This window comes from Rhineura floridana, unplaced genomic scaffold (genome assembly GCF_030035675.1).
Source record: "Rhineura floridana isolate rRhiFlo1 unplaced genomic scaffold, rRhiFlo1.hap2 scaffold_28, whole genome shotgun sequence".
Taxonomy (NCBI): domain Eukaryota; kingdom Metazoa; phylum Chordata; class Lepidosauria; order Squamata; family Rhineuridae; genus Rhineura; species Rhineura floridana.
In genome coordinates this window covers 1-27,991 of record NW_026902502.1, presented here as the reverse complement: position 1 = coordinate 27,991, position 27,991 = coordinate 1, and the positions used below count along the sequence as shown (strand labels likewise).

The 27,991-nt window shown below is 44.2% G+C and overlaps 1 protein-coding gene across 1 annotated transcript in view; it reads right to left on the bottom strand.

Annotated features, from left to right (window-relative positions):
- Positions 1 to 25,599, bottom strand: part of LOC133375312 (nuclear pore complex protein Nup155-like) — a gene marked incomplete at its 5' end in the record, with an annotated part of 40,048 nt that extends 14,449 nt beyond the window's left edge. Inside the window, 9 exons of the mRNA XM_061606940.1 lie at positions 8,159 to 8,288; positions 13,143 to 13,297; positions 13,444 to 13,548; positions 14,034 to 14,187; positions 16,435 to 16,570; positions 17,698 to 17,836; positions 23,890 to 24,081; positions 24,517 to 24,650; positions 25,496 to 25,599. Coding sequence (XP_061462924.1) covers positions 8,159 to 8,288; positions 13,143 to 13,297; positions 13,444 to 13,548; positions 14,034 to 14,187; positions 16,435 to 16,570; positions 17,698 to 17,836; positions 23,890 to 24,081; positions 24,517 to 24,650; positions 25,496 to 25,599 — 1,249 coding nt within the window. The remainder of the gene's footprint in view (positions 1 to 8,158; positions 8,289 to 13,142; positions 13,298 to 13,443; positions 13,549 to 14,033; positions 14,188 to 16,434; positions 16,571 to 17,697; positions 17,837 to 23,889; positions 24,082 to 24,516; positions 24,651 to 25,495) is intronic.
- Between the last annotated feature and the right edge of the window lie 2,392 nt (positions 25,600 to 27,991).

Here is a 27,991-nt window from a genome sequence, read left to right as displayed (position 1 = left end):
TAGCCCTACGTAAAGCGCATTACAGTAATCCAAACGTGAGGTTACCAGAGCATGTACCACTGATGTAAGGTCCTCTTTACTCAAATAGGGACGTAGCTGGGCTACCAACCGAAGTTGGTAAAACGCATTCCTAACCACCGAGGCTACTTGAGCCTCAAGTGAGAGGGAAGAGTCTAAAAAGACTCCCAGACTACGAACCCGGTCCTTTAGGGGGAGTGTAACCCCGTCCAGGACAGGGTATATATCCACCATCCGATCAGAGAACCCGTCCACCAACAGCATCTCAGTCTTGTCTGGATTGAGCTTCAGTTTGTTAACTCTCATCCAGTCCATTGTCGAGGCCAGGCAACGGTTCAGCAAATCGACAGCCTCACCTGAAAAAGATGAAAAGGAGAAGTAGAGCTGCGTGTCATCAGCATACTGATGACAACGCACTCCAAAACTCCTGATGACCTCTCCCAACGGCTTCATGTAGATATTAAAAAGCAGGGGGGACAAAACTGACCCCTGCGGGACCCCATATTGGAGAGCCCGCGGTGTCGAGCAATGTTCCCCAAGCACTACCTTCTGGAGACGACCCGCCAAGTAGGAGCGGAACCACTGCCAAGCAATACCTCCAACTCCCAACTCCGCGAGCCTCTCCAGAAGGATACCATGGTCGATGGTATCAAAAGCCGCTGAGAGATCAAGGAGAATCAACAGAGTTACACTCCCTCTGTCTTTTTCCCGACATAGGTCATCGTACAGGGCGACCAAGGCTGTCTTAGTGCCAAAACCGGGCCTAAAACCCGATTGAAATGGATCTAGATAATCAGTTTCATCCAATAGCGCCTGGAGCTGGCCAGCAACCACCCGTTCCAAGACCTTGCCCAGGAATGGAACATTCGCCACTGGCCTGTAGCTGTTAAAATTGTCTGGGTCCAAGGAAGGCTTTTTCAGGAGTGGTCTCACCACTGCCTCTTTCAGACAGCCCGGGACCACTCCCTCTCGTAAAGAGGCATTTATCACTTCCTTGGCCCAGCTACCTGTTCCATTCCTACTAGTTTTTATCAGCCAGGAGGGGCAAGGATCCAGTACCGAAGTGGTTGCACGTACCTGTCCAAGCACCTTGTCCACGTCCTCGAGTTGAACCAACTGAAGCTCATCCAACAAAACAGGACAAGACTGTGCTCCGGACATCTCACTAGGATCTACTGCTATAACTTGAGAGTCTAGGTCCTGGCGGATACATGAGATCTTATTCTGGAAGTGATCGGCAAACTGATTACAGCGGGCCTCCGATGATTCCACCGTGTCCGGAGGGTTTGAATGGAGAAGCCCCCGGACAACTCGAAAGAGCTCCGCTGGGCGGCAAAGAGATGATTTAATAGTGGCAGCAAAATGATGTTTTTTAGCTGCCTTCACTGCTCCTACATAGAGCTTAGTCGAAGCACTAACCAGCGCATAATTGTATCCGTCGGGAGTTCGTCTCCATTTCCGCTCAAGCCTCCTCCTATCTTGCTTCATCGCTCTCAGCTCCGGAGTATACCATGGAGCTGTATGAGCTCTACACAGGAGAGGGCGTGCAGGAGCGATCGTGTTTACAGCCCGGGTCATCTCCGTATTCCACAGAGCGACCAGGGCTTCAGCAGGAGCGCCAGTCCTATCAGCCGGAAAATCCCCCAGAGCCCTTTGAAAACCTTCAGGATCCATTAGTCTCCGGGGGCGGACCATTTTAATAAGTCCCCCACCCTTGCAGAGGGAAGAGGTTACTGAAAGTCTAAACTTCAGCAAGCAGTGGTCTGTCCATGACAAAGGGAGTGTTGTAAAACTCCCCACATCCAGATCACTTTCCCCATGCTCAGTAGCAAAAACAAGGTCTAGAGTGTGCCCCGATACATGTGTTGGACCACTAACATATTGAGACAGCCCCATGGCTGTCATGGAAGCCATGAAGTCCTGAGCCGCGCCAGACAAAGTGGTCTCGGCATGAATGTTGAAATCCCCCAGTACTATTAGTCTGGGGGACCTCAACAATATATCCGAGACCACTTCCGCCAGCTCAGTTAGGGAAGCCATTGGGCAGCAAGGTGGGCGGTACACCAAAAGGATTCCCAGCCTGTCCCTCTGGCCCAACACAAGGTGCAAACACTCCAGGCCAGTAACTGAATGAACATGGTGCTTGGTGAGTGAGATGGAACTCTTATAGATGACAGCAACCCCACCTCCCCGACCCTCAGATCTACCATGATGCTGAACCAAGTACCCCGGTGGGCAGAGCTGAGAGAGACCAACTCCTCCCTGCTCACCCACCCAGGTCTCGGTTATACATGCCAGATCGGCTGCCTCATCCACAATCAAATCGTGGACGAGGGAGGTTTTATTATATACCGATCTGGCATTTAATAACAGCAACTGGAGATCTGAGAGTTGGCTGATAGGACTACCAACGACCTTGCGGGTGTGGGAAGGACCGGAACAAGGCACAGCCACAACATGTCTGGACCGCGTTCCCCTTACCTGGCACGTCCTTCTCACAGCGCCATACCTTCCTTTGCCCGTCACTACGGCAATTGGGGCCCCCTCAAGTCTCCCCGCCTGATGGATAAAACTCTCTCCGAAGCACATAATACAACTAAAATATACAACAATTAAACGTATAAAAACAGCTATATATACAGCCATATATACAGCATATAAACATACACACTCACTCAGACATACATTCATATAATCAGGCACCCATTCATCTCAAATTGCATCAACACACCAACAAAAAAGTAAAAAAAATATAAAAAAATAATAATAATAATAATAAAAAAATATATAAATAAAAAAAAGAAAGAAAGGAGCAGCACAGCAGCAGCAGCCTCTCCTTCCCTTGGGGCGATGCTTTCTTTCTCCTGCCGGGCCTGGGTCTCCCAGGCCACCTCAGCCAGCCGGCTTATGTATCCCTCCAAAGAGGGACAGGTGGTAAGAATCAGTCCTGGCTGGCTGGGTACCTGGGGCCTGGTCCTGCCAGGCAGAAGTCCCTCAGGGAAGGGTGGTGGAGGTGGAGGTCCCACAGTAGCAGTAGCAGCAGCAGCACAGCAGCAGCCTCTCCTTCCCTTGGGGCGATGCTTTCTTTCTCCTGCAGGGCCTGCGTCTCCCAGGCCACCTCAGCCAGCCGGCTTATGTATCCCTCCAAAGAGGGACAGGTGGTAAGAATCAGTCCTGGCTGGCTGGGTACCTGGGGCCTGGTCCTGCCAGGCAGAAGTCCCTCAGGGAAGGGTGGTGGAGGTGGAGGTCCCACAGTAGCAGTAGCAGCAGCAGCACAGCAGCAGCCTCTCCTTCCCTTGGGGCGATGCTTTCTTTCTCCTGCAGGACCTGGGTCTCCCAGGCCACCTCAGCCAGCCGGCTTATGTATCCCTCCAAAGAGGGACAGGTGGTTAAGAATCAGTCCTGGCTGGCTGGGTACCTGGGGCCTGGTCCTGCCAGGCAGAAGTCCCTCAGGGAAGGGTGGTGGAGGTGGAGGTCCCACAGTAGCAGTAGCAGCAGCAGCACAGCAGCAGCCTCTCCTTCCCTTGGGGCGATGCTTTCTTTCTCCTGCAGGGCCTTTTATTGCAGTAATTTAAGCCGAATGATAAGATTTAGACAGAAGTAGGCTCGCTGGTTAAGAACGTTTTTTTTAAAGAAGAAAAAAGAACGCTTCGCTTTTTTCCAGTACAGCTTGCGTGGAAATCCTGACTCCGTCTTCAGCCGATTGGCATGCCTTCTTATCTCAGGAATTTCCTGATCAATTCCAGCCGCCGACAGCTCAACGAAGTCTTGTGGAAAATCTGATCGGTTCTCCTATACCTTGGAGAACATTTAAGCCAGTCCAAGATTCCTCTTGGCTGGCTTTTAACCTGAAAAAAGCTTCCTCTGAGGCAGAGCTCCCTCAGAGACAACCACCAGCCAGCACTACTTCCGGGAAGTCTGTGATAAAAATGAATGTATTACCGAGAATGATGTTTTTGTTTCAAACAATACCTGTAATATCCTCTGATTTACCTTTTAAACAATGGCAAAAAGATATCTCTAAATTTGTATGGCAAGGAAAAAAACCAAGAGTTAAATTTAAACTACTACAAGATGCCAAAGAAAGAGGAGGACTAGGATTACCAAATCTGAGACTTTATTTTGCTGCCTGCTGTCTAGTCTGGATAAAGGAATGGATCTTATTGAGGAATAAAAGACTATTGGATTTGGAGGGTCATAATTTGAAGTGGGGATGGCATGGATATCTATGGTATGACAAAGTAAAAGTAAATGTAGACTTTAACAATCATTTTATAAGACGTCCTCTGTTGAAAATATGGAATAGATATAAACCAAGGTTTTATTCGAAAATACCATTATGTGTCTCAAGCCAAGAAGCGTTTTATAGAAGAGAAATGGCTGGAAAAGAGAAATGGTTAACTTATCAAGAACTATTAGAAAATGTACATGGAGAATATATAATGAAAGAGAGAGAACAACTGACAAAGGAAGGATATAGTTTTCAATGGTTCGCCTATTTACAATTGTTAGAAAGATATAAAATGGACAAGAAAATGTATGGGTTTGAAATAAGTAAATCTGATTTTGAAATAGGATTGTGTACAAATGATGAAAATATAATTGCGAAAATGTATAAACTCTTATTGAAAATGGATATGGAGGAAGAACAAGTAAAAGAGTGTATGGTAAAGTGGGCAAAAAATTTTGGTTATAACATACAAATGGATCAATGGGAAAATATGTGGAAAAAAGGTTTGAAATTTACACTATGTTATAATCTTAAAGAAATTTTTTATAAAATGATGTACCGTTGGTACATGACTCCAGAAAAGTTGTCAAAAATGTATAGTAATGTTTCTAATGTTTGTTGGAAATGTAAACAACAAGAAGGATCATTTTATCATATGTGGTGGTTGTGTAAAAAGGCAAAATCATTTTGGGCACAGATAGGTAGGAAGATGCAAAAAATTCTAAAGATAAATATTCAGTCAAAACCAGAATTTTTTTTATTGGGTTTTATGGATAAACAAATAGAAAAGAAATATGGAAGAATAATATTGTATATGATTACGGCAGCAAGATTATTATATGCACAAAAGTGGAAAATGGAATCAACACCAACAATGGAAGAATGGCTATTGAAATTAATGGACTTAGTAGAAATGGATAAATTGACATGTTTACTTAGAGAAAAATCGACAGATACATTTCTTAAGGAATGGAAGCCTCTCTTAGACTTTTTGTTGAAAGATCAAAATAAAATGATGATACTGGGATTTGACGATTAATTAAGACAGCTTATGGAGAAAAGGGATTCTGTATGTATACATTAAGGGACAGGTTTGATGTATATTATATACTTATAGCTGATCTGCGACAAATCGGAAGTCAACTATTTTATTTTTATTTTTTGTTGTTGTATTGTTATGTCTTTTTGACTTTGTTTTGTTTGTTTTTGGAAAAATTTGAATAAAAATTATTAAAACAAAAAACAAAAAAACACTATATTAGAAGCTCAACTGGAGTGCATACCGCAGACCAGAAAAGGTACCGCCAGGGCCAAGAAGATGCCAGCATGGTTAACAAGCAAAGTCAAGGAAGCTCTTAGAGGCAAAAAGTCTTCCTTCAGAAAATGGAAGTCTTGTCCGAATGAAGAAAATAAAAAAGAACACAAACTCTGGCAAAAGAAATGCAAGAAGACAATAAGGGATGCTAAAAAAGATTTTGAGGAGCACATTGCCAAGAACATAAAAACCAACAACAAAAAATTATATAAATACATTCAAAGCAGGAGACCATCTAGGGAGACAATTGGACCCTTGGATGATAAGGGAGTCAAAGGTGTACTAAAGAACGATAAGGAGATTGCAGAGAAGCTAAATGAATTCTTTGCATCTGTCTTCACAGTGGAAGATATAGGGCAGATCCCTGAACCTGAACTAACATTTGCAGGAAGGGATTCTGAGGAACTCAGACAAATAGTGGTAACGAGAGAGGAAGTTCTAAGCTTAATGGACAATATAAAAACTGACAAATCACCGGGCCCGGATGGCATCCACCCGAGAGTTCTCAAAGAACTCAAAGGTGAAATTGCTGATCTGCTAACTAAAATATGTAACTTGTCCCTCGGGTCCTCCTCCGTGCCTGAGGACTGGAAAGTGGCAAATGTAACACCAATCTTCAAAAAGGGATCCAGAGGGGATCCCGGAAATTACAGGCCAGTTAGCTTAACTTCTGTCCCTGGAAAACTGGTAGAAAGTATTATTAAAACTAGATTAACCAAGCACATAGAAGAACAAGCCTTGCTGAAGCAGAGCCAGCATGGCTTCTGCAAGGGAAAGTCCTGTCTCAGTAACCTATTAGAATTCTTTGAGAGTGTCAACAAGCATATAGATAGAGGTGATCCAGTGGACATAGTGTACTTAGACTTTCAAAAAGCGTTTGACAAGGTACCTCACCAAAGGCTTCTGAGGAAGCTTAGCAGTCATGGAATAAGAGGAGAGGTCCTCTTGTGGATAAGGAATTGGTTAAGAAGCAGAAAGCAGAGAGTAGGAATAAACGGACAGTTCTCCCAATGGAGGGCTGTAGAAAGTGGAGTCCCTCAAGGATCGGTATTGGGACCTGTACTTTTCAACTTGTTCATTAATGACCTAGAATTAGGAGTGAGCAGTGAAGTGGCCAAGTTTGCTGACGACACTAAATTGTTCAGGGTTGTTAAAACAAAAAGGGATTGCGAACAGCTCCAAAAAGACCTCTCCAAACTGAGTGAATGGGCGGAAAAATGGCAAATGCAATTCAATATAAACAAGTGTAAAATTATGCATATTGGAGCAAAAAATCTTAATTTCACATATACGCTCATGGGGTCTGAACTGGCGGTGACCGACCAGGAGAGAGACCTCGGGGTTGTAGTGGACAGCACGATGAAAATGTCGACCCAGTGTGCGGCAGCTGTGAAAAAGGCAAATTCCATGCTAGCGATAATTAGGAAAGGTACTGAAAATAAAACAGCCGATATCATAATCCCGTTGTATAAATCTATGGTGCGGCCGCATTTGGAATACTGTGTACAGTTCTGGTCGCCTCATCTCAAAAAGGATATTATAGAGTTGGAAAAGGTTCAGAAGAGGGCAACCAGAATGATCAAGGGGATGGAGCGACTCCCTTACGAGGAAAGGTTGCAGCATTTGGGGCTTTTTAGTTTAGAGAAAAGGCGGGTCAGAGGAGACATGATAGAAGTGTATAAAATTATGCATGGCATTGAGAAAGTGGATAGAGAAAAGTTCTTCTCCCTCTCTCATAATACTAGAACTCGTGGACATTCAAAGAAGCTGAATGTTGGAAGATTCAGGACAGACAAAAGGAAGTACTTCTTTACTCAGCGCATAGTTAAACTATGGAATTTGCTCCCACAAGATGCAATAATGGCCACCAGCTTGGACGGCTTTAAAAGAAGATTAGACAAATTCATGGAGGACAGGGCTATCAATGGCTACTAGCCATGATGGCTGTGCTCTGCCACCCTAGTCAGAGGCAGCATGCTTCTGAAAACCAGTTGCCGGAAGCCTCAGGAGGGGAGAGTGTTCTTGCACTCGGGTCCTGCTTGCGGGCTTCCCCCAGGCACCTGGTTGGCCACTGTGAGAACAGGATGCTGGACTGGATGGGCCACTGGCCTGATCCAGCAGGCTCTTCTTATGTTCTTAATTCCACCCCCCTACCTCATTTCTAGAGCATCCCTCCCACACCTTGAGGCAAAGACCAAATTGAGAGTGTTCCTGCTCTGGGTTGGGGCAATGACAAGTTGAGACAGCCCCATGGTTGTCGTGCAGTCCATAAAGTCCCCATTGGCCTAGTCAATGTGTTCTTGTTGTGAATGTTTATTTCCGCTATTTATTTACTGCTTAAATATTGAGTTTTCTAAGTGGAGGACATGAACATTAAAGAAACCATATACTGGATAAAATGAGATAAAATTAATCAAAGAAACAGAAAACTTCTTTAAAATACTTGCTGGAATAGATAGTTTGTTTTAGCTGTTGAAATCTCCCAGGAACATAGTCATGGGGTTCTCCAACATCACACCTGAGATCACTCCTTCAGCTTGGTGAGGGAAATCCATGCTTAGATCAATGCAATCTAAATTAATTATTTTACTTACTTCCATTTTCTCCTCCAATTCATGTAAAAATTCACCATCTGCAGCTATTGGTGAGATGGCTGTGGAACTCTTGGCACTCAAAATGGCACGTGCAATATATTCAAGACGCTGCTGAAGTGAAATCTCATTGCTGTTAAATTATAAAATCATATAATCAATATGGTAGCTTCTCTGAACACAATGTTATTATACAGCCACAAGAGTGGCTGTATACTGTAGTCAGCATGGATTTTCTGCATTCCGCAATGTTAAATTGAAAATACCCCCATGCCATTCTGATGCTTCCCATAAGCTTATTTCAAAACAAAAGCTTACAAAACGTATAGTCCTGAACTCAGAAACGCTTGCTTAACAACCCTCTCAATTTTCATGGCGATACACAAAACAGTCAGAGAGAATCAAGAGTTCAAAGTGCAAAAAGAGAGGAAAAAACCAGACCCCTTTGGGACTTTTTTCTGTCAGAGTTCTCATAATCTGTTGAAATGCATTAAATATCAGCCATGTTCACAGTGTACCTGTAATCCTATTACTGACCTTGCCCCCTACTCTGACCTTCATCTTCTACAGTTTAAAAGTTAAAAAAATGTGTGGCTGATTTTTAATTAATTTAAGAAATTTAGCATTGAATATCGGGCATGCTCAGTAAGAACTAACTGTCAGTGTTCTAAAAGCCAGACTCACAGCTGCTGGGCTTGCCTAATCAGGGGGCCACACCCACACCAGACCTGTATTTCACTTTAGACCAGCGTTACCAACCTTTTTTGACCCAACGCTCCTTTGCAAAATCTTTTTGTGCCCAACGCCCCCCTCAGATTAAGTATATGGCAATGCTTCCTATTATACTTAATATACTTAACAACAAACTCAATCAGTTTACCAGCATTGTGTCATTAAACAAGTTCATTTAAACATCACAGAAACAACGGGTAGCGAGTGTGTCCCATTCCTGAAGAAAACCAGCGTATAACTGACTGACTGCGTCACCCGTTTGCACACGGCACTCATCCTTTGGAAGAATGCGTCCTCCACCAATACACCCAGCTTAAACACTCTCTCGTGACTGGTTCCAACATCCCTCAAGACAGCACCGGAACGTTACCTAGTGCCAGGGCGTGGCTAATATCCCCATTCCTTGATATGTCACTGGCCGCTATTCAGAATTTCTTTACTAAAGAGCACACACTATTTATAGTGTTATTTCCATGAATTGAGACTATTAAATACATTCTAACTGGGGACAAAACAGTTTAAAAATTAATGATTTGTGTATTAAATAAAATTAAACTTAAATGCTTCAACTGTCGCATCAGACCGCCAAATGTCAATGCCCCCCTAATGAACCCAAACGCCCTCCTAAAGTTTGTAGTCACGCCAACGCCACCCTGAAAGGCTGTAACGCCCCCCAGGGGGGCGCTACTGCCCACGTTGGGAATCGCTGCTTTAGACAGTCATGGCTTCTCCCAAAGAATCCTGGGAAGTGTAGTCTGTGAAGGGTACTGAGAGGAGACTCCTATTCCCCTGACAGCTTCAGTGGCCAGAGTGGTTTAACAGTCAGCTGCTCTGATTGAAGGTCTGTGAGGGGAACAGAGCATCTCCTAGCAACTCTATGAGAAACTATAACTATCTAAAGGTCTTGTGTGGATGTGGCCAGGGACAGCTTTGGTTTAAATTTGGGTGGGAGGCTACATGTGCTGCTGTAGAATAAAAAGGTGGGGGAAACCCTGACAAAGAATGATACCGTTCACAATGTTTTCCTTTTGGAAAGGAAAGGGGCTTCCCCTCTGCCCACTGCACACCCATCCAATCTCCTCCCCTCCCCCTTCCTCCCCTCCCTGCCCCTCCCCCAGGTCAGTTTCACCTATCCTAATCGTTGTACAGGAGTAAATCCCACTGAACTCAAAAAGCATGCAAATGATCAAACCTTCCCTCCTCTCCCCTCCCCCTTCCCTCAACCCTCTTTCCTCCTTGATCCTTCCCCCTCCTCTCCCCCATGGTCAGTTTTGCCTATCCTAGTTTTACCTGCGAGACCAGGGTTCAAATCCTCACACAGCCATGAAGCTCACTGTGTCACCTTAGGCCAGTCACTGCCTCTCGCCTCAGAGGACAGCAATGATAAACCACCTCTGAATTCCACTTACCTTGAAAACCTTATTCATAGGGTCACCGTAAGTCAGAATTGACTTGAAAGTAGTCCATTTCATTTTCAAGCATGATTGCATGGGGGTAAATCCCATTAATAAGCATGCAAACGATCAAACCTGCCTTCCCCTCGTCCCTCCCATCACCTCCTTTTTGCCCCTTCCCTCCCACTCTCCTTCCAATCCTCTCCTTCCCCCTCCTTCTGCTCCCCTCTCCACCTTCTTCCTTCTCTCTATCCTCCCCCTCCCCTCCGGTCTATTTTACATATGCTAAGCATGATTGCATGGGAGTAAATCCCATTGAACTCAATAACCATGCAAATGTTCAGACCTGCCTTCCCCCTCTCCTCTCCCTTCCAATCCCCTCTTCCTCCTTCCTCCTCCCCTGCCCACTCCACACCTCCCTCCCCAAGGTCAGTTTTACCTATCCTAAGCATGACTGCACAGGAGTGAACCCCACTTAACTCAATAAACATGCAATGATCAAACCTCCCCTCCTCTTCCCCCTCCTGCCTGCTCTCATCCCCCTCCTCGCCTCCCCATCCCATGTGGTCAGTTTCACCTATCCTAAGCATGATTGCAGGAGAGTAAATCCCACTGAATTCAATAAGCATGCAAATGATCAATCTATTCTGAGCAAACTTGCACAGGATCCCATTTCTTACCTTCCGGATTAAAAAGCAGAGAAATTAAGAATGTACCTATAGTCAACAGGTATTTCTATTAAACTTTAAAAAGCAGGGAAATTGGGCAGCTATAGTGAATGCACCGGGGGAGCAGGAGACCTGCTGTACAACCCGAGCCTGAAAGCGGGGGAGGGGGAGCCACCGCTGTGAGCTCCAACCAAGCAGCTGTCTCCAAAACACAGAGGCCACACAAGCAGCCTCTGCCGTCCCCAAAAACAAAAGGGGGGGGGGAAACATCTCAAACCAACTACCCCAAACCAACCCAAACTACCCCAAAAATGGATGAAGGTGAAAGAGGAGGGAGGGGGGAAAGCTTGGGAAAAAATCTACAACAAGAGCTCCCAGTCCCAAACACACTCTCTCACACACAAAACTTTCACACAAAATTCTCATACTACACGTGGATATAACTGCCTCAGACGAAGGCAAGAATGAACTGGATGCCCCAGGTCTTGACTTCAGTACATTCTTGCCTTCGGATGCTAGATGGCGCTATAACCCATGTGATGGCATGCTACCTGGGGAAAAATGTAATTTTCTAGGTTAGACTCTGTAGAAACAGTAGTAACACAGAAAAGAAGGAAAGTAAGAAGAACACCAACAAGCATACAAAAATGTGATTCTCCATATTTGGAGATGGCAGGTGTTTCCACCACTCACCATAAGCTCAGAAGCACATGCTACCAAATTCTTCCAAGCTACACAGGAAGTGGATTGGACTGTGAAAGACCAACCCAAATTGTGCTTGGATTTTGACAAATTTGTAGGGCAGCACAATATCTCAGAGAGGAGGTCAGGTCTTCTGCTCTTCTGGTGCATTCGCTATAGCTGCCCAATTTCCCTGCTTTTCAAAGTTTGATAGAAATATCTGTTGGCTATAGATACATTCTCAAGCCGCAAGGTTTTTGCCTATTAGTGAATCTATTTTCAACCTTTTGACATCTGGGCTCTGTTATTCAGTCCATCTATACTTCTCTGCAGCACATAATTCTTCCTTTTAATACTGCTCTAACTTCAAAAATATCTCCATTGATTTCTACCACTGAGCCCTTTATCTCCTACTGTCTCGCATCTTGGCCATCTCCGCTGTACTATCTAGAAATACATAGCAACTAAAAAACATTCAGTTTTAGATATGTCATATACAGAAAGCATGGTCTGGTAACTTGGACACGACTTATCAGTTGCTATCCACAATAAGCTATTTTGGCACATAAGTGCTTTATTAATTAAATGAATAAAAATAATATTGTTCAATGCATTTTTATACCTTTTATGCTACTAGCTATAACCACATCCCTTGCTACTGCATCTCATACATTGTATGACATGGAGAAAAATGTTTCCTTGATTGTGTCTTTTAAAAAATCCTACATTAAAAAAAATTATCACTACTACTTTAAGGCTAGTTCAGATGATACTTTGGACAAGATCAAGAGCCGGTTTTAATCACTCCCCTCACCCGTAGATAGAAGGTAGCCAAATGAATCTCCAGATCAATATTATAAAGAAGGGGCTGCAATCACTTCCTCCTTCTAATTGTAGTCTGGTTGCTAAAAGAGAGACTTTCCAGAAGAGAAACGTAGTGAGCTGACTATGGAAGAGAGTGATCTCTTCCTGTATTGGCAGCAGCTTGGGACCATGGGCTGGAAGTTCTCCGCTTCTGCTACACATGTATACTCAGAAATAAATCCCATTAAGTTCAGTGAGTACACAGGATGGCAGCCTGAATCATATGTCCAGTTCTCTACAGTATTATTTACATAATGAATTTTATATTCATACACATGATAGAGTTTGAAGGGAATCAAAATCCTGATTTATCTTCATATCAGTTTCATAGCTTTTAATAACACCTTGTGATCCACCTATCAAACTCAGCTCACTAGCAATGTCTGAAACTCATCAGGGCTCAGTAAACCTTTTGGTTCTGCTGCAAACTTGAGAATGCAAATACAGGAAGACTGTCAAATGCTTGGAACGTACAATATTTGGCTGGTGAGCTTGTTCAGCTTAATGGATCACAATTTCTTGCAGCCCGGCTTTTAGTAATTTGCGTCATAATGATTCATTTGTAAAAATTGTAATATAAAAAATAACCAAATAAACCAGAAAGTATTTCAACATTAGAAGCATTGACTGAGAATAAGCTACCCTTACCTATGCATGTCTGCCAATTTTGCCAGCACTCTGGCTGCATTACTAAAACTTCTGTTTTTCTCAAAAAACCTCCATAGCAGATCCATATAGCGAACTTTATTTTGATCAACTTTGGCCATACGTGCCAAATATGGCTCTAGAAAAGGAGAATTTATCTGCAGGAATCAAGCAAAAAAAATATAAAGTCCTATTAGTTTGCCACTGCTGTCTTTTATGCATTGTGACTATAAAGTACGCTTCTGAAATATCAAACACTGTATCAAAAACGTATTTATCTAAATCAACTGATCTATGGTCTTACCTGCAACAGTTTATCTGAGAGATCAGCTTGGACCAACCAACTGTAAAGAGCAATACTAAAAAGTTCATCTGTGGAACGTTGGGCCAATTTAAGCATTTGTTCAAACTACAATGAGAGAGGGGAAGGGAATTAAAAGATATTTAACAGTATATTTTAATATACTTTTAATCCTACTAATCATTTCCTGTACACCAATTCATCCTTGAAATTGTTCTACTGAATTATACTGAAATAGGTTGCTACACTGTAACAACAGTTTTACAATAAATGTATGGTATGTGAAACACACTGGCCTGGAACTAAAGAACCGTTCATGACCTCAAGGGAACTTTGGATTTGTGTTTCTCTAACAGCAACCCCCGCTCATGTCACACGACAAACGTCTTTTGAAACTAAGGATAGTTTGAAAAGCAGTCTATGATAGGGTCGAGTTTTTGTAAACGGAAAGTCAAAAGATTCTACTGGTCACACTAAAGCCCTTGGGCACACTGAAAGTAGTTTTTTGGATCCTGAATACTGGGTTTAAAGTTTAAAAGTACTTTCCAGGCAAAGTTAATAGCAGTTCTGTGTGTGCCATGCTAATTTCTTACATGATGTCCTGCTTCTTCATTGCTCAGCATGTTAGGATCAGATGACAAGACAGGAGGACCAGGTTTTTTGGGCACGCTGGGAGATTGTGGAGCAGCTTTACTTTGATTGACCAGCTCCTGGAGGGTGTCTGTGATGCACTTATAGCTGTTTAGTCTGTAAAAAAAAAAGTGCAAACCACAGGAAATTGACTTGTAAGCAAATACTTCCAAGCATTCACAGCAAGATCTGTAGCCTTGAAAAATGTACCATTCCATTTCTTTATATGCATGTTACTTTCTACAGAAGGTTCACTTCTGATAACACCTCCTAGATTGCTAGAACGTGCAATAATAATAATAATAATAATAATAATAATAATAAACTTTATTTCTACCCCGCCCTTTTTCCAATAGGACTCAGAGCAGCTTACAACTAAAAACAACACCATTAAAACATACAGAAGTATACAATTAAAAAATAATTAAACTATGAGAAAAATTAAAACCATAAAACATACGTTAAAAACCACGAACAATTTAAAATAATAAAATATTAAAATATTTAAAATAATAAAATCATATAATATAGTCACCAATCCTATGACACTTAATCCTGGTCGTTCTCTATCCCAAATGCCCGTTGAAATAAAACAGTCTTTACTTGTCGCCGGAAGGACGGCAAGGAGGGAGCTAATCGCACCTCACTCAGAAGGGAGTTCCACAACCTAGGGGCGGCCACTGAAAAGGCCCTATCTCGTGTCCACGTCATATGTACTTGCGAAGGTGTGGGGAGCACAAGAAGGGCCTCACCTGAAGATCTCAAATCCTGGACAGATTCATGTAGGGAGATACGATCTGTCAAATAACCTGGACCTGAGCCGTATAGGGCTTTGTAGGTCAAAACCAGCACTTTGAATTGTGACCGGAAACAAATTGGCAGCCAGTGGAGCTGTTGTAACAGGGGGGTTGTATGGTCCCTGTAACCAGCCCCGGTTAGCATTCTGGCTGCAGCTCTTTGTACCAATTTAAGTTTCCAAACAGTCTTCAAAGGCAGCCCCACGTAGAGCGTGTTACAGTAGTCTAAGCGGGATGTAACCAAGGCATGCATCACCCTAGTCAGATCAGGCAGCTCCAGGAACGGGCGCAGCTGGCGCACCAGTTTTAATTAGGCAAATGTGCTCCTGGATACAGCAGTAATCTGGGCCTCCAAATTCAAAGCTGAGTCCAGGAGTACACCCAAACTGCGAACCTGAGACTTCAGGGGGAGCGCGACCCCATCCAGCACCGGTTGAATCCCTATTCCCTGATCTGCCCTCCGACTGACCAGGAGTACCTCTGTTTTATCAGGATTTAATCTCAACTTGTTTGCCCTCATCCAGTCCATCACTTATGCCAGACACTGGTTTAGGACCTGTACGGCTTCCTTGGCTTCAGGTGGAAAAGAGAAATAGAGTTGAGTGTCATCGGCATACTGATGGCACCAAACCCCAAAACCCCGGACAACTTCTCCCAGCGGTTTCATGTAGATGTTAAATAACATGGGGGACAAAACTGAACCCTGAGGGACCCCATAGGTCAATGGCCAGGGGGTCGAACAGGAGTCCCCCAGTACCACCTTCTGGGTTCGGTCCTCCAGGAAGTGCCCCCAAGTCCCATCTCGGCAAGGTGGCCCAGAAGGATACCATGATCGATGGTATCGAAAGCCGCTGAGAGGTCCAATGGCTTCAGAAAGTATGTAGGCATTAGACTCTAATTCAAAATAATTAGTGGACAAAGCAACATAAAGAAATAAGTGCTAGCTTACAGCCTGCTCTGTCAAAAAGACTCAAGGAGGATATTAATATTATAGCTGACCATCCTTCCAGTAATCCCAAATCTTAGACGTACCCATCCTCTAAAGTCCAGCAAACTATTGCACAATGAGTAATTTTAAAAAAAAAATATTTATTTATTTATTATTTGATTTATATCCCGCCCTTCTTCCCAGCAGGAGCCCAGGGTGGCAATTACTCCAATTTCATTCAGTTCCTACCCTTAGCCTGATAGGAATTTCATGGCAGGAGCTGCATACTCAAGATTATTGGTGGATGAGCAGAGAGTATATTCTTCTGTTATTATGATTCCTATATTATAAACGTTTATTTTTTAGGTTATCCTGCTACAGAATGGGAAGGGCAATCCCCTCTCATACGTTCTGAAACACTGTCAAGCAATTGCTTATGCTCAATCGTAATTTATTCTACTGCCCAAAATCCAATTTCACGCCAACTGACTAGCATCTTAATGAAGAACTGAAAAGATATGCTTACATTATATTCATCTACAATTAATTTTAAACTATTTCCATAAATGCACAAGCCCAGTAAACAACTGCTAATGTCTCTGTCCAGAAGAAAAATTCGATTGCATCCCAAAAACTTGCCTTTCCTGGAAAGCCTGACAGCCAACAACATCTTCTTCTGGTTCTCCATTTTTGTAATAATGGAGTCCAAGACCTTGGGGATCTTTCTTCTCTGCAGCCGTGAGAGAAAGTTCTACCACACCCTCATAGAAACGTACTTGAAATTACAAAGGAAAAACCCCACAGTAAGTGAAAAAGTACTACAGGATATAAACTACAAAAACAACATATTTCCAATTACAAAATGTATCAAGCACCACTCAAAGTTCTAATTCTAGGCTGTGATGCTGTGGGCACAAGGGCCATCTGTACATCTACCCACAATTTTCAAACAATTTATCTCTTTGAAACCCTAGAAAACTAGGGCATTTCTCAAGCTTTTACTATTTTACACAAGTAAATTATATGTATAATTAAAAAACAACACACAAAATGACAAATACTGTGTATTTTGCTTCTGAACTCTAAATTCACATATTAAGTATTTAAATGATAGCACCAATTTCTTAATATGATAAAATATGCTTGAAGTAGAAAAAAATCGTAACAGGGAATCTGAAGGTCATCTGGAGGTGGGGGAGAAGGAGACGGTGCATGGGCAGGGGCTATAAAGCCAAACCCAAGACACACAGTTACCACTCTTGTGACTTTGTTCTTCCAGGCAACTGAAAGGAATTGGGGGTGGGGCAGAGGGTGAAACACAGCTATGAGGCTAGTTCGCAGTCTCCTGAGATTGAAAGCAGGAGCTGAGCATACTCTCGCTCTGTGGTTCCTACCTCTTCCTCTTCTTATTTTTAAAAAGCTTTCTCTGTAAAAAGCAGATCTGTTCACTGCTGAGGCAGAATAATGGCTTCAGAGAAGAAGTGGGGAGGTGCCTAGTGTAGCACCCAACCAGGTCTTTTTTTAAAAGAGCTTGCCTCCTAGTGAATGGAGAAGAAAGCACACCAGGATTCTGTGCCACTGGATGGAAACAGCTAAAGCAAATTATGTGTACTTTGGTCTGTGTTGTTGTTTTAATTGTTATGTATACGCATTACTATCTATTATGGATAAGCTCCTCAATATTCCTGCACCAATTGATATAGAGGGATATCGAGTTGTTAGCATAGAATCTTTTCAATATAGATTGTACCAACAAAGTTCAGCAGACTCACTGAAATTATGCACCTAAATTAGTCATGTCTATTACTTTCAATGGGTATACCATTGAATAATGCTGAGGATAACAGCACTGGTTAAACACTGTATTCACAAAGCTGAGGTTCATCAATGCTAGCAACTCACCTTGCCTATACTGTGCACAGATATTGGCAAGATCTACCTGCGTGCTAATCTTCTGATATTCTTTCAAGGACTCTCTTAGCATCTTTTCTTTTTCAGATTTGTTCTGAACTTGTCGGGACCTCTGAAGTAGTTCATTTGCCTGATGAGACACAAACAGAATGGAAAGTTGGACTTACTGTGATGTGTCCTTCTGGTCAGCGGAGAGTGGGGCAGACAGGAATGGGTTAACTCCTCCTGCAGGCAGAATCAGCACTTGAGAAAAGAATTTGGTTGGTGGCCAGCTGGAAGGAGGAGGGAACCTTCCTCTCCTCTATAGTTCATGACACAGCTGTAAAAACTGAGTTCTGAGCAGCCAGCCACTCTAACCTACGTAAACTTGAACAGTGAATAGAACGAGGAAAAAACATAAACATGTCAGCAGACAGTAAGAGGAGGAGATGCAGAAGGCCCTTACTATACTATCCAGAAACAGAACAACTGAAGGTCGCCTGAGGGTTCCCGGAGAGACATCCTCCCCACCTCACAGTCCAGGTTCTGCTGCAGGATGGGGCTGTCAGCTCCCCTCTTTGCTGACCAGAAGGACACTTCACAGTAAATCCAACTTTCTGTTCTTGGTCAGCGGATGAGTGGAGCAGACAGGAATGGGATGTACAAGAGCAGTGACCCCATTTACACCCTAGGGTGGGTGCAGACCTAGGTCATTACCCTTTGAAGGACCCTCCTGCCAAAATCAGCTGCGGGGGATGCAAATTTGTGGACGGGTGAGCCAAGGTAGCTGCTTTGCAAATGTCTTCCAGTGGGGCCTCATGGAGTGCCGATATGGTGGCAGCCCCCCTAACTGAGTGTGCAATAATCCCCTGTGAAGGGACCCTCCCTTTGGTCTGCTATATCTTGATTACACAGTCCCTCACCCAACAACTAATGATGGACCTGGACACCTTCAATCCCTGGGTGCCTTGTTTAAACGACATGAAACAGGGACTCAGACTTCCTAAATGGCTCTGTTTGATCCAGGTAGATCCAGAGAACCCACTTAACATCTAGTGATACTTCTTTTCCTTGCAATGGACTGGGTTGGGGCAGAAGCTGGGAAGAGTGATATCCTGTCTCCTGTGAATGGAGGAATTGACCTTAAGTGGGAAACGAGACAGGGCAAAGCACTACTTGTCTGGGTGTATGACGCAAAGCTCCTCCCGGACAGAGAAGGCCCCTAGTTCCCCCACCCTCCTAGCTGAGGTGATTGCCACTAGAAAAACTGCCTTGAGTGTGAGGTCCTTGATTGGTATGGAGTGTGCTGGCTCAAAAAGAGGCCGTGAGAGAGGTCTGAGGACTACCGTAAGGTCCCAGGAAGGAAACCTGGGTTGCACTGAGGGGTGACAGGAGGGCCGCCTCCCAGAGGAAATGTTTGACTTGAGAATGAGAGGAAATGCAATGTCCCCCCACCATCAGGAACATGCTGCCAAGGGCCACCACCTGTTTCTTGAGAGTGTTGGGAGCCAATCCCTGGTCCAGTCTGTCTTGTAAGAAGTTGAGGATGGTGTGAATGTGGCACTCTGCAATAGGTAACTGCTTGCATCTGCGCCACCTGTTGAATGCCTTCTAGGCAAGGTCATAAATTCTCTAAGTGGATGGTTTGCATGATGCCAGGATGGTGGAGACAACTGTCTCAGACACACCCTCTTTCCTCAGCCATTGCCACTCAGTCTCCAACCATGAAGCTGTAGCCATTATGGATCTAGGTGAAGGATGGGACCTTATGACAGGAGATCCAGCCTGAGAGGGAGGCACCATGGAGGACTGGAACTGAGATCCACCAGACTGGAGAACCACGGCCTCCGGGGCCAGTGTGTGGCTACCATTATCACCTGAGCCTGGAGAACTCGGATCCTCCGGAGAAGCCTGGTCAGGAGAGGCAGAAGTGGGAAGGCATAGAGAAGTCCCCACAGCTAGGGGGCTGACAAGGTGTCTATCTCCTGAGCATGCAGATCCCAGCCTTGCATCATGAAGCAGTCCAGTTGGGTGTTTGCCAAGGAGGTGAACAGGCATGCACAGGAGCCCCTACTTGGGCAATCTCTTGGAACACTTCCCGGAGAAGAGCCCACTCTCCCTGGTGAACTTGTTCCTGACTCAGCTAGTCTGCTTATGTGTTCAGGATCCCTTGCACATGTATGGTCGATATGGATGCCAGGTGTGTCTCCACCCACTGAAACAGCAAAGTGGTCTCTTCCTGAAGGGGGCCTTTGTTCCCCCTTGTTTGCAAACATGTGCTTTGGCTGTGATGTTGTCGGTGCACACCAGCATGTGCATCTGGGACAGGCGAGGCAGAAACTCCTAGAGCACCAGCCAGATTGCCCTGAGCTCCAACCAGTTGATTGACTCTCCTGCACTGACAATTTCCCTGCGCCATGTTGGAAAGACATGTCACTCCCCAGCCATACAGGCTCGCGTCGGTGGTGACCACCAACATTGCTGTAGTTCTGAGAGGGAGGCCTTTCTCTAGATGTAGTATATGGCTCCACCACCATAGGGATTCCTGCACGGATCTGGGATGGTAATGACCAGTTCTGATGTAAAGCAATCTGATCTTGGTACGGAAGCAGCAACCACTGGAGGGCTCTTGAGTGGAAGTGTGTCCACTGCTATGGCTGCTATGATGGGCCCATGTAACTGGGCCGGTTCCATCAGATAAACCTGCCTGTCCAGCTGGCGTGTACGTAGCTGACATAGAAACTTGTCCGTTCAATCACAGGAAAGGAACAGCTTGCTCTAAGCTGTGTCGATTACCACTCCAAAATGCTGGAGGCGCTGAGTGGGCTCTTGTCCCCGTTGTTTATAAAGCTATAAGTCTCTGGGCACTGGATGGTTGTCTTGAGGTCCCGTTGTGCAGCTGCTGCTGAGGAGACCCTCACCAACAGGTTGTCCAGGTAAAGATATACATGGACTCCCCGAGTACAAAGATGTGCCACCACTGGTACCATGATCTTGGTAAACACCTGTGGTGCCAAAGAAAGACTAAATGGCATCGCCCTGTACTGGTAATGGCCATGTGCAAAGCGGAGGAAACGCCAGTGCTGTTGTAGAATGAGGATATGCAGGTGCACTTCTGTGAGATCTATAGATCATAGGAAGTCCCCTGATCGCATGGCTTCCACTATGAACCTGAGCATCTTCATCTTGAGCTTTTTTGCTCGTAGGAAGCAGTTCAGGAACTTTAAATCCAGAATAGCACAGTAATCACTGTTGCGTTTGGGAACTGTAAAGAACACAGAGAAGATTTCAGAGGACCACTGATATCCTGATTCAGGTTCTGTGGCACCTATCTCGAGAAAGTGGAGATAGCATCCATGGTTCTCTGCAGCTTCTCTTGTTTGTGTGATGGACAGGCTGCCTAACATCTGACCTGAGGAACGGTGGTGAACTCCAGGGCGTAACCAGAATAGACGACATCCAGGATCCACTTGTCTGAGGTGGAGGCTGCCCAGATGTAGGCAAAAAGCTGGACCTGCCCCCTACCTGGGCCCTCCTGGTGTCATGCTTGATTTTGCTTGGCACTGGGCTTGGAATGTTGGTGATGTTTGGTACCCCACACACACACTGGGGGAGGGGGTCATGCAGGTGTGCTGTCGAGTGGAATTCCAATATTCGCTGAACTGGTGAGTAATTCTGTAGGTGGTCAGGTAACCCTTGGAATGAAAACACTGAGATGCCTTCTTGTGGAATTTGTCCTTCTTGGGAGCAGAAGGAACAGCCTTCTTTTTATCCTTGGTCTCCACCAGGTGGTGCTCCAGGGACTTACCAAAGAGCTGCCCCCCCCCACCTATAGGGCAGGGCTGAAAGGCTGGCTTTGGAATGATGGCCCACTTCCCACTATTTCAACTAGATACTGCGTCTTACTACCATGCCATATCTGAGTGCTCATGCTCAGTATTGCAGGTTGGCCAAGGAGGAATCCGCTAAGAACTCAGCTGTCTTTATCAACTTATGTAGACACTACCTGATGTGTCTGGCATCTGGTGGTACTCTGAGAGAAGTGCCTTAATCCATAACTGCCACCCTGGCTAGAAAGGAGTTGGCTGCTGAAGCCCTCATGGCCAAAGCAGAGGCTTCGTGCACCCGCTTCAAGATGGACTCACTGCACCTGTCACTTTGATCTGATAGAGTATCAGCTCCCTCCCTGGGGATGGCAGTTTTGGCCCCAAGAGCAGATACAGGTTCGTCAATGGCCAGAACTTGGAAGGCTTCCATAGCTGTGGCAGGAAGGCCATAGAGCTATTTTGAAAAGGTGTGAGGAGCTTTGGATTTGGCTGGATGATCCCATTCTTCCTTAACAATGTCCTTGAAGAACTTTGGAAAGAGAATGGCCACCTTTTGTTCCCCTAATCTGGGGAAGACATACGAGGATCCCTGTTCCCCTTCTTCCCACTGCCCCTCCTGGTGAGCCTCCTTTGGAGGGTCTAGCTGGAGGGAGGCCATAGCTTTTGAAATCAAAACAGGGTAAGAGTCAGGAGAATGCAGTCTCTTATGCACTGGACGGAGTGGAGGAAATCCTCTCCCAACAGCTTCCCCTCTTCCTTCTCTGAATCTGAATCAGAGGATGACTGGAGGGGAGCCCTCCTCTAAGGAGTCTGAACTAAGGGAAAGTCACTCAGGTTGGATCCTGGAGCTGGACTGTCTTTTCCGCTTATACCTTGTGAGGCTTGGGCTTCTGGAAGGTGTCCCTTCCTTTGTTCTTCCCCCTCCCTCTCTCTGGACTAGCCTCTGAGGAGGACAGGGAGGGGGAAACAGAGGAGAAATGAGAATGGCAGTGGGACCTAGAGTGTTTGAAGCCTTTGTGCACGCGGGTCCAGCATTTGGCTAAGGCAGTGCCTGCCTCCCTCATTACAGCCTTGTTAAGCCAGGCCAACATGACTGCCGAGGTAGGGGGCTTCTCAAGGTGGCATGACTTTTGCCTGATGGAGTCACATGGGCTTCCTCCCCTCCCCCCAGCTGAGTTAGAAGGGAGCTGGGAAAACTAAATTATTTCAGGCGGGGAGTCTAACATGGTGCCCACCACTAAAGCAAGAGTAGCTAAGGGATTGCCTAACTGAGAATTAGATTCCCCCCTCTCCACTCAGGGACCAGTCATCTTCTCTGGCCATGGCCTGAAGCCAGAAAACAGAGCAATAGGAAGCTGAGGTGGGCGGTGCCCCCCCATTAGGAGCAGCTGTACCTGTAAAGATGGCAAGGCAGAGGCGGGTCTCTAGCTCAAGAGGAGACATGGCTAGCAAGGGACCAGTCCCTGCTCCTCCCCAGCAATGCTCCAGGAGGGATTTCCCTCTCCTTGGGATCATAGAGAAGCATTCCATGGAAGGACCACAGGGGGAAGTGCAGGACCAATCACGGCTGCTGCGTCCACGCACTTCCCGCACCTTGTAGAAGCAACCCCTCTCTTCTTTTCTTCAAACTGTACTATTTCCTGACAGGTGGGGTACTGAGAGAGAGGGAGGGAGAGAAAGTTTGCAGTTGAAGAAGAATACTCTTTTGCAAGAGTAAAAAGCAACTAAACTATCCCTGAATCCCTTAAGGGGACCCAGGAGAAAAAGGGTGACTCTGTTGCTTGCTGAAGGCAGAGTCAAGAACTGAAGAGGAGAGGAAGGTTTCCTCCTCCTTCTGGCTGGCCATCAACCAAATTCTCTTCTCGAGTGCTGACTCTGCCTCCAGGAGGAATTAACCCATTCCTGTCTGCTTCACTTCTCCGCTGACCGAGAAATCAAAGTCTTCATTATTCATTTGAGCTAGGGCCACTTCTTATACTGAACATCCGATGGAAAGCCAATGCCCACAATAGTTTTGCAATGCATGTTGAAATGGAGGCTGATGCATATCTTACACGTAATGAAGTCAACAAATCCATCTGCTTTCTGCACAGAAGTGATTTTTTTGTGTAGGAAATTATTGTTGTACTAAGCAGACCCCGTATTCTTCTGTAGACACTCATGATATAACACTTAACTTTCAAACAGTTAAGGAAGATCACACAAGTTTAATTTTAAATACTTTTCAGTGACAGTGTGTGACTTTTAACACCTTTTTTGCATGCATATTATTAGCACAGAATGATACAATATAAGTCTCACAAGATGTGGCAATGGCACTTTACAGCAAACACACAACCAACAAAAATACTCTCACTTATATTCCTTACTACCATACCTTGGAACAAACAGCATCATCTGTGCTATAAAGCAGTGGGCAGATGTCTTGTAAATGTGAACTGATCCCATCAACAGCAGCATGGTCTCTGATGTAACAGTTGATAAGAGAGGCAATAAGGGCCCCAGTTAGCTCTTTGTCTCTAATTACCAAGTCCCTGAAAGTAGTAACTTTCAGAAGTTCTTGGAGCTCCTAAAGAAAAAGCATATCCACAATTTTTACTGTTTACATTTCTGAAAACATCCTGCTGCATATACATTACAGTAACAAGAAGCCACCAAGGAGAGCATGATTTAGAGCACTGTTATCTTTTCAAAATCTGTATAACATTAAACTAGTTTAAATGCTAAGAAAGAAGTGCACAATCTGCCAACCATCCTCTTCTATATTTGTGTAAAACTCTATTTCAATAAATAAAAATAAGTACACAAGTCCACCACAATTTAAAATTATTTTAGTACTTTATCTTTAAAAATAAATGGTGAGGCATTCTGAAGTGTTTAGAAGATTACAAAACATTTAAATGTTACCTATTGGCCAAAAGATCACAGTAGAAATGATCCGCTTTTAGCAACAAAAGCTCTTACATTTTCCAGGCCAAGAAGCTAAGAGTGCCCTGACACATACCTTCTGAAGTTCACCTACAACAATACTGAATTGATGCTCACAAAGAAGCTTCCACAGTGCCAAAGCTTGGAAGGTTTTCCGAACAAGCTGCTGGATGCCTTGCAGGGAGGCCTTCTCTGCTAATTGTGCCTCTGCTGCAAAATTGAAAGGAACTCTGCTAAATTACAAATGATGTATGTCCCCTGCACTTGGCATTCGCACAAGTGAGTATGTAAAGTATTATATGTTTTCACAAAATCTTTTCAAGAAAGCACCAGAATCAAAGAACTGTGTGGCCCGAAGGAATCTCTAGGCCCATCTAGTTCCCACCCATTCCCCACTAGGAAGGATTCACCAGGTTTAATCCATCTCTAATGTGGCAATGCAGTAACTTTGAAAAAGAACTCTTATTACCAGGCTGGCTTGTCAGACTTTAACTTAAAGCTGCATTCCACTGGTACAGGTAGGGTTCAGATCATTTGAGTATGTTATCAAGCCTATACATTACATATCCCCAATTACATGATATATACTAACACCAACATGAACACATCACCATGGAGACATGATATTCTGTGATCTTGAACACAGAGTCATGGCATGCCATGGAAAAGCTGAACTGTACTCTTATTACTACAAAATTTAGCAAAAGCTTACTGACTCCTAATTTGGGCTCAAAATATTTTTTCTTTTTTTAAATGACACCAAATACAATAGTTGTGTAGCCAGAATCACCAAAATGGTTACAGATTATTTTTGTTATTTCTGACAAATATCTGCTGATAACCCATTTTCTCTAGATTATCTCTGCAGCAAATTTATGGAGAGGTATCTATCACTATCCATTATTAACAACCAGCCCCTCTCTTTGGAAGATTGACAATTCTCCTCCAAATATTCACTGTCTGCTGTTAAAGGTAGAAAGAACTTGTCCTTCTGGGTTTTTCTGTCAAAAAACTTATGTTTAAAAAGAGAAAATAAAAGTGAGCTGATTCTTTACCATGAAACTTCCTCTGGAGCTCTTGCTGCAGTTGCTGAGAACTTCCACCATCAGACCGCATGAATCCGAGTAACCGCTGCTGCAGGTTAGCTGGAGTGGCAAGACTTTTTCATGAAAAATAATAAAAGTATACAGTGTATTAACAGGTTTTTGGGCCCATCATGTGCCCAATGCACAATAGCAAAAAATGGTTTAGATGGCTGGACCTGTTCATTGTATTACCAGGGAGCTCAGCTTTGCCATCATTCTGAGTATCCCTCAAAGAAACATGACTGGTTATCTTGATTTTGCCTGGGAAAGGCCATCTGACAGGAAGGCTTAGGGACAAGAAAGTTCTAGTTTGTATTTGCTAACCTCCAATTATATTGGTTAATGCGAACTTCTACATGCAAATGCCTTCTTCATCATCAACTTTTAACTTAATTAAACCTTCCACAAGCCCACCTTAAATCTGATTCTCTCAACTGCAACAACGAAACACATTTAAAGCAGTGTCGCTGCCAATCAAGCCATTCAAACTGGAAGCAGCACAGAAACCATCACCCATAGCAACTCCCAGTTACCTTTCATTCCTTTACTTACAGTAAGGCTCCCCAGTTAGATTTTACTATTCAAGTCTTGGGCATGCTTTCAAAGGGTCCATTTTATAGGTCAGGAGGATAACTCTGTGAGACACTTAAAGGTGCTCCAACCCTTTGGTTAGCTTGGCTCCCTTTCTTCTGCTCCCTAGTACTTCCTTTATCTCCTCCAATTCTGCTGTTTTCAACTTAATTTAGTAAGAGGCCTTAAAAAAATCAATTCCTCTATACTCATCCCTTCCAAAGCTCTGTTCAAGGAAGCCTCACAATATTAGACTTCAGGACCTGTAAGACTTCAAATGTCCCAGACCCCCCAGGAACTCAGGCAGATGACCTCTGGATTCCCCCCCTCCCCACGCACTACCTTTTATCAAACCTAGGAGAGGGCTCCTGCTGGGAGGAAGGGTGGGATATAAATTGAATAATAAATAAATAAATTATAATTAATAATAATAATAATAAATAGGGCCACTTTTCTTTCCTTCTAAATCTGCCCTATTCTTCTTCCTCTCATTTCTGAGTTTAGCCATGCTGCTGCCAGCAGTTACTGCTTATTTCCCCTCTTCTTACCAATTAGGCTCTGTTTCTTTATTTGGCGCCTCACATTGGCCCCTTCTTCCATATTTGGCTCTTCCTACCTCAGCCTACCAGAACTATAATTGGAAGCTAAAATGATGAAACTGAGATCATCATACTTTTGACACATAATGAGAGGACGTGATCCACTGGAAAAGACAATAATGCTGGGAAAAACAGAAGGGAGTAGAAAAAGAGGAAGACCAAACAAGAGATGGATTGATTCCATAAAGGAAGCCACAGACGTGAACTTACAAGATCTGAACAGGGTGGTTCATGACAGATGCTATTGGAGGTTGCTGATTCATAGGGTCGCCATAAGTCATAACTGACTTGAAGGCACATAACAACCTCAGTCTACCCCAGGTATAAACAGCATGCTAGTCAAATTTAGATGCTGCTTGCTTAACCAACCTTCCTTCATTCTGTAAACAATCTACATATTATTTATTTATTAGATTTATATCCCGCCTTCCTTCCAATAGGAGCCAGTACAGAGTAATCAGTATTTCATCTTTTGGAACAAAATTGCATATTCTATTGAATTCTTTTGTTTAGTATGACAGTACTAATTCCTCTACCCCCTCCTCTGCCCTCATAGTCTAGTGCAAAGTGTAACCTCCCCAAGGCACACTGTGATTCTGAGCTAAAGATCTCATTACATGTGTCAGTTGACTTCACATGTTCACATGCATATAGCTAAGTAGGCCTGGGGTTGCCAGGTTCATGGCCTGAGACTGATCCTGTATCTTTAGGAGAAAAGAAAGTCAGGCAAGTGCAGGTGTTCTTGCAACTCTGTAATGGGAAAAACCACAAGGTGGAATTCTCCCTTCCCACTGCACAACTTTTAAAGATACAGAAGACCTCTTGGTTGCCAGGCCCAGCCTCTTGGCTGACCTTCTCTTCTCCTAAAGATACAGGATCAGTCTCAGGCCATGGACCTGGCAACCCTAAGTAGGCCACATGTGCCAAGTAATATTCAAGACCTGAAGTCTCCCATAGGGCTTTGCCCTCCCCCTCCCTGATTGTGAGACCTGAGTTAAAATACACTGGGCATTATTAGGGAGCTATTCTGGGTGAGGAACCTGGCATAAGTTGGTTTAGTACCCAGGACCTGAGCATTGGTTGGGTAGTGAAGAGTCCCTTTTTGGATTCCCAAACTTCTCATTTGCGGCTTCCGAAGATTGTAAGTGCTGGTAGCTACTCCAGAAGGCAACATGTGACTGAAAACTGGCATTAGTTTTATTTTGTAAGTTGCTGTGAAAATCTTCCATTAGTCAGTGCAGTGTCAAATATTAGAAATAATGTATCAAATATACTTAAGACTGTCAAGAATGCCTGG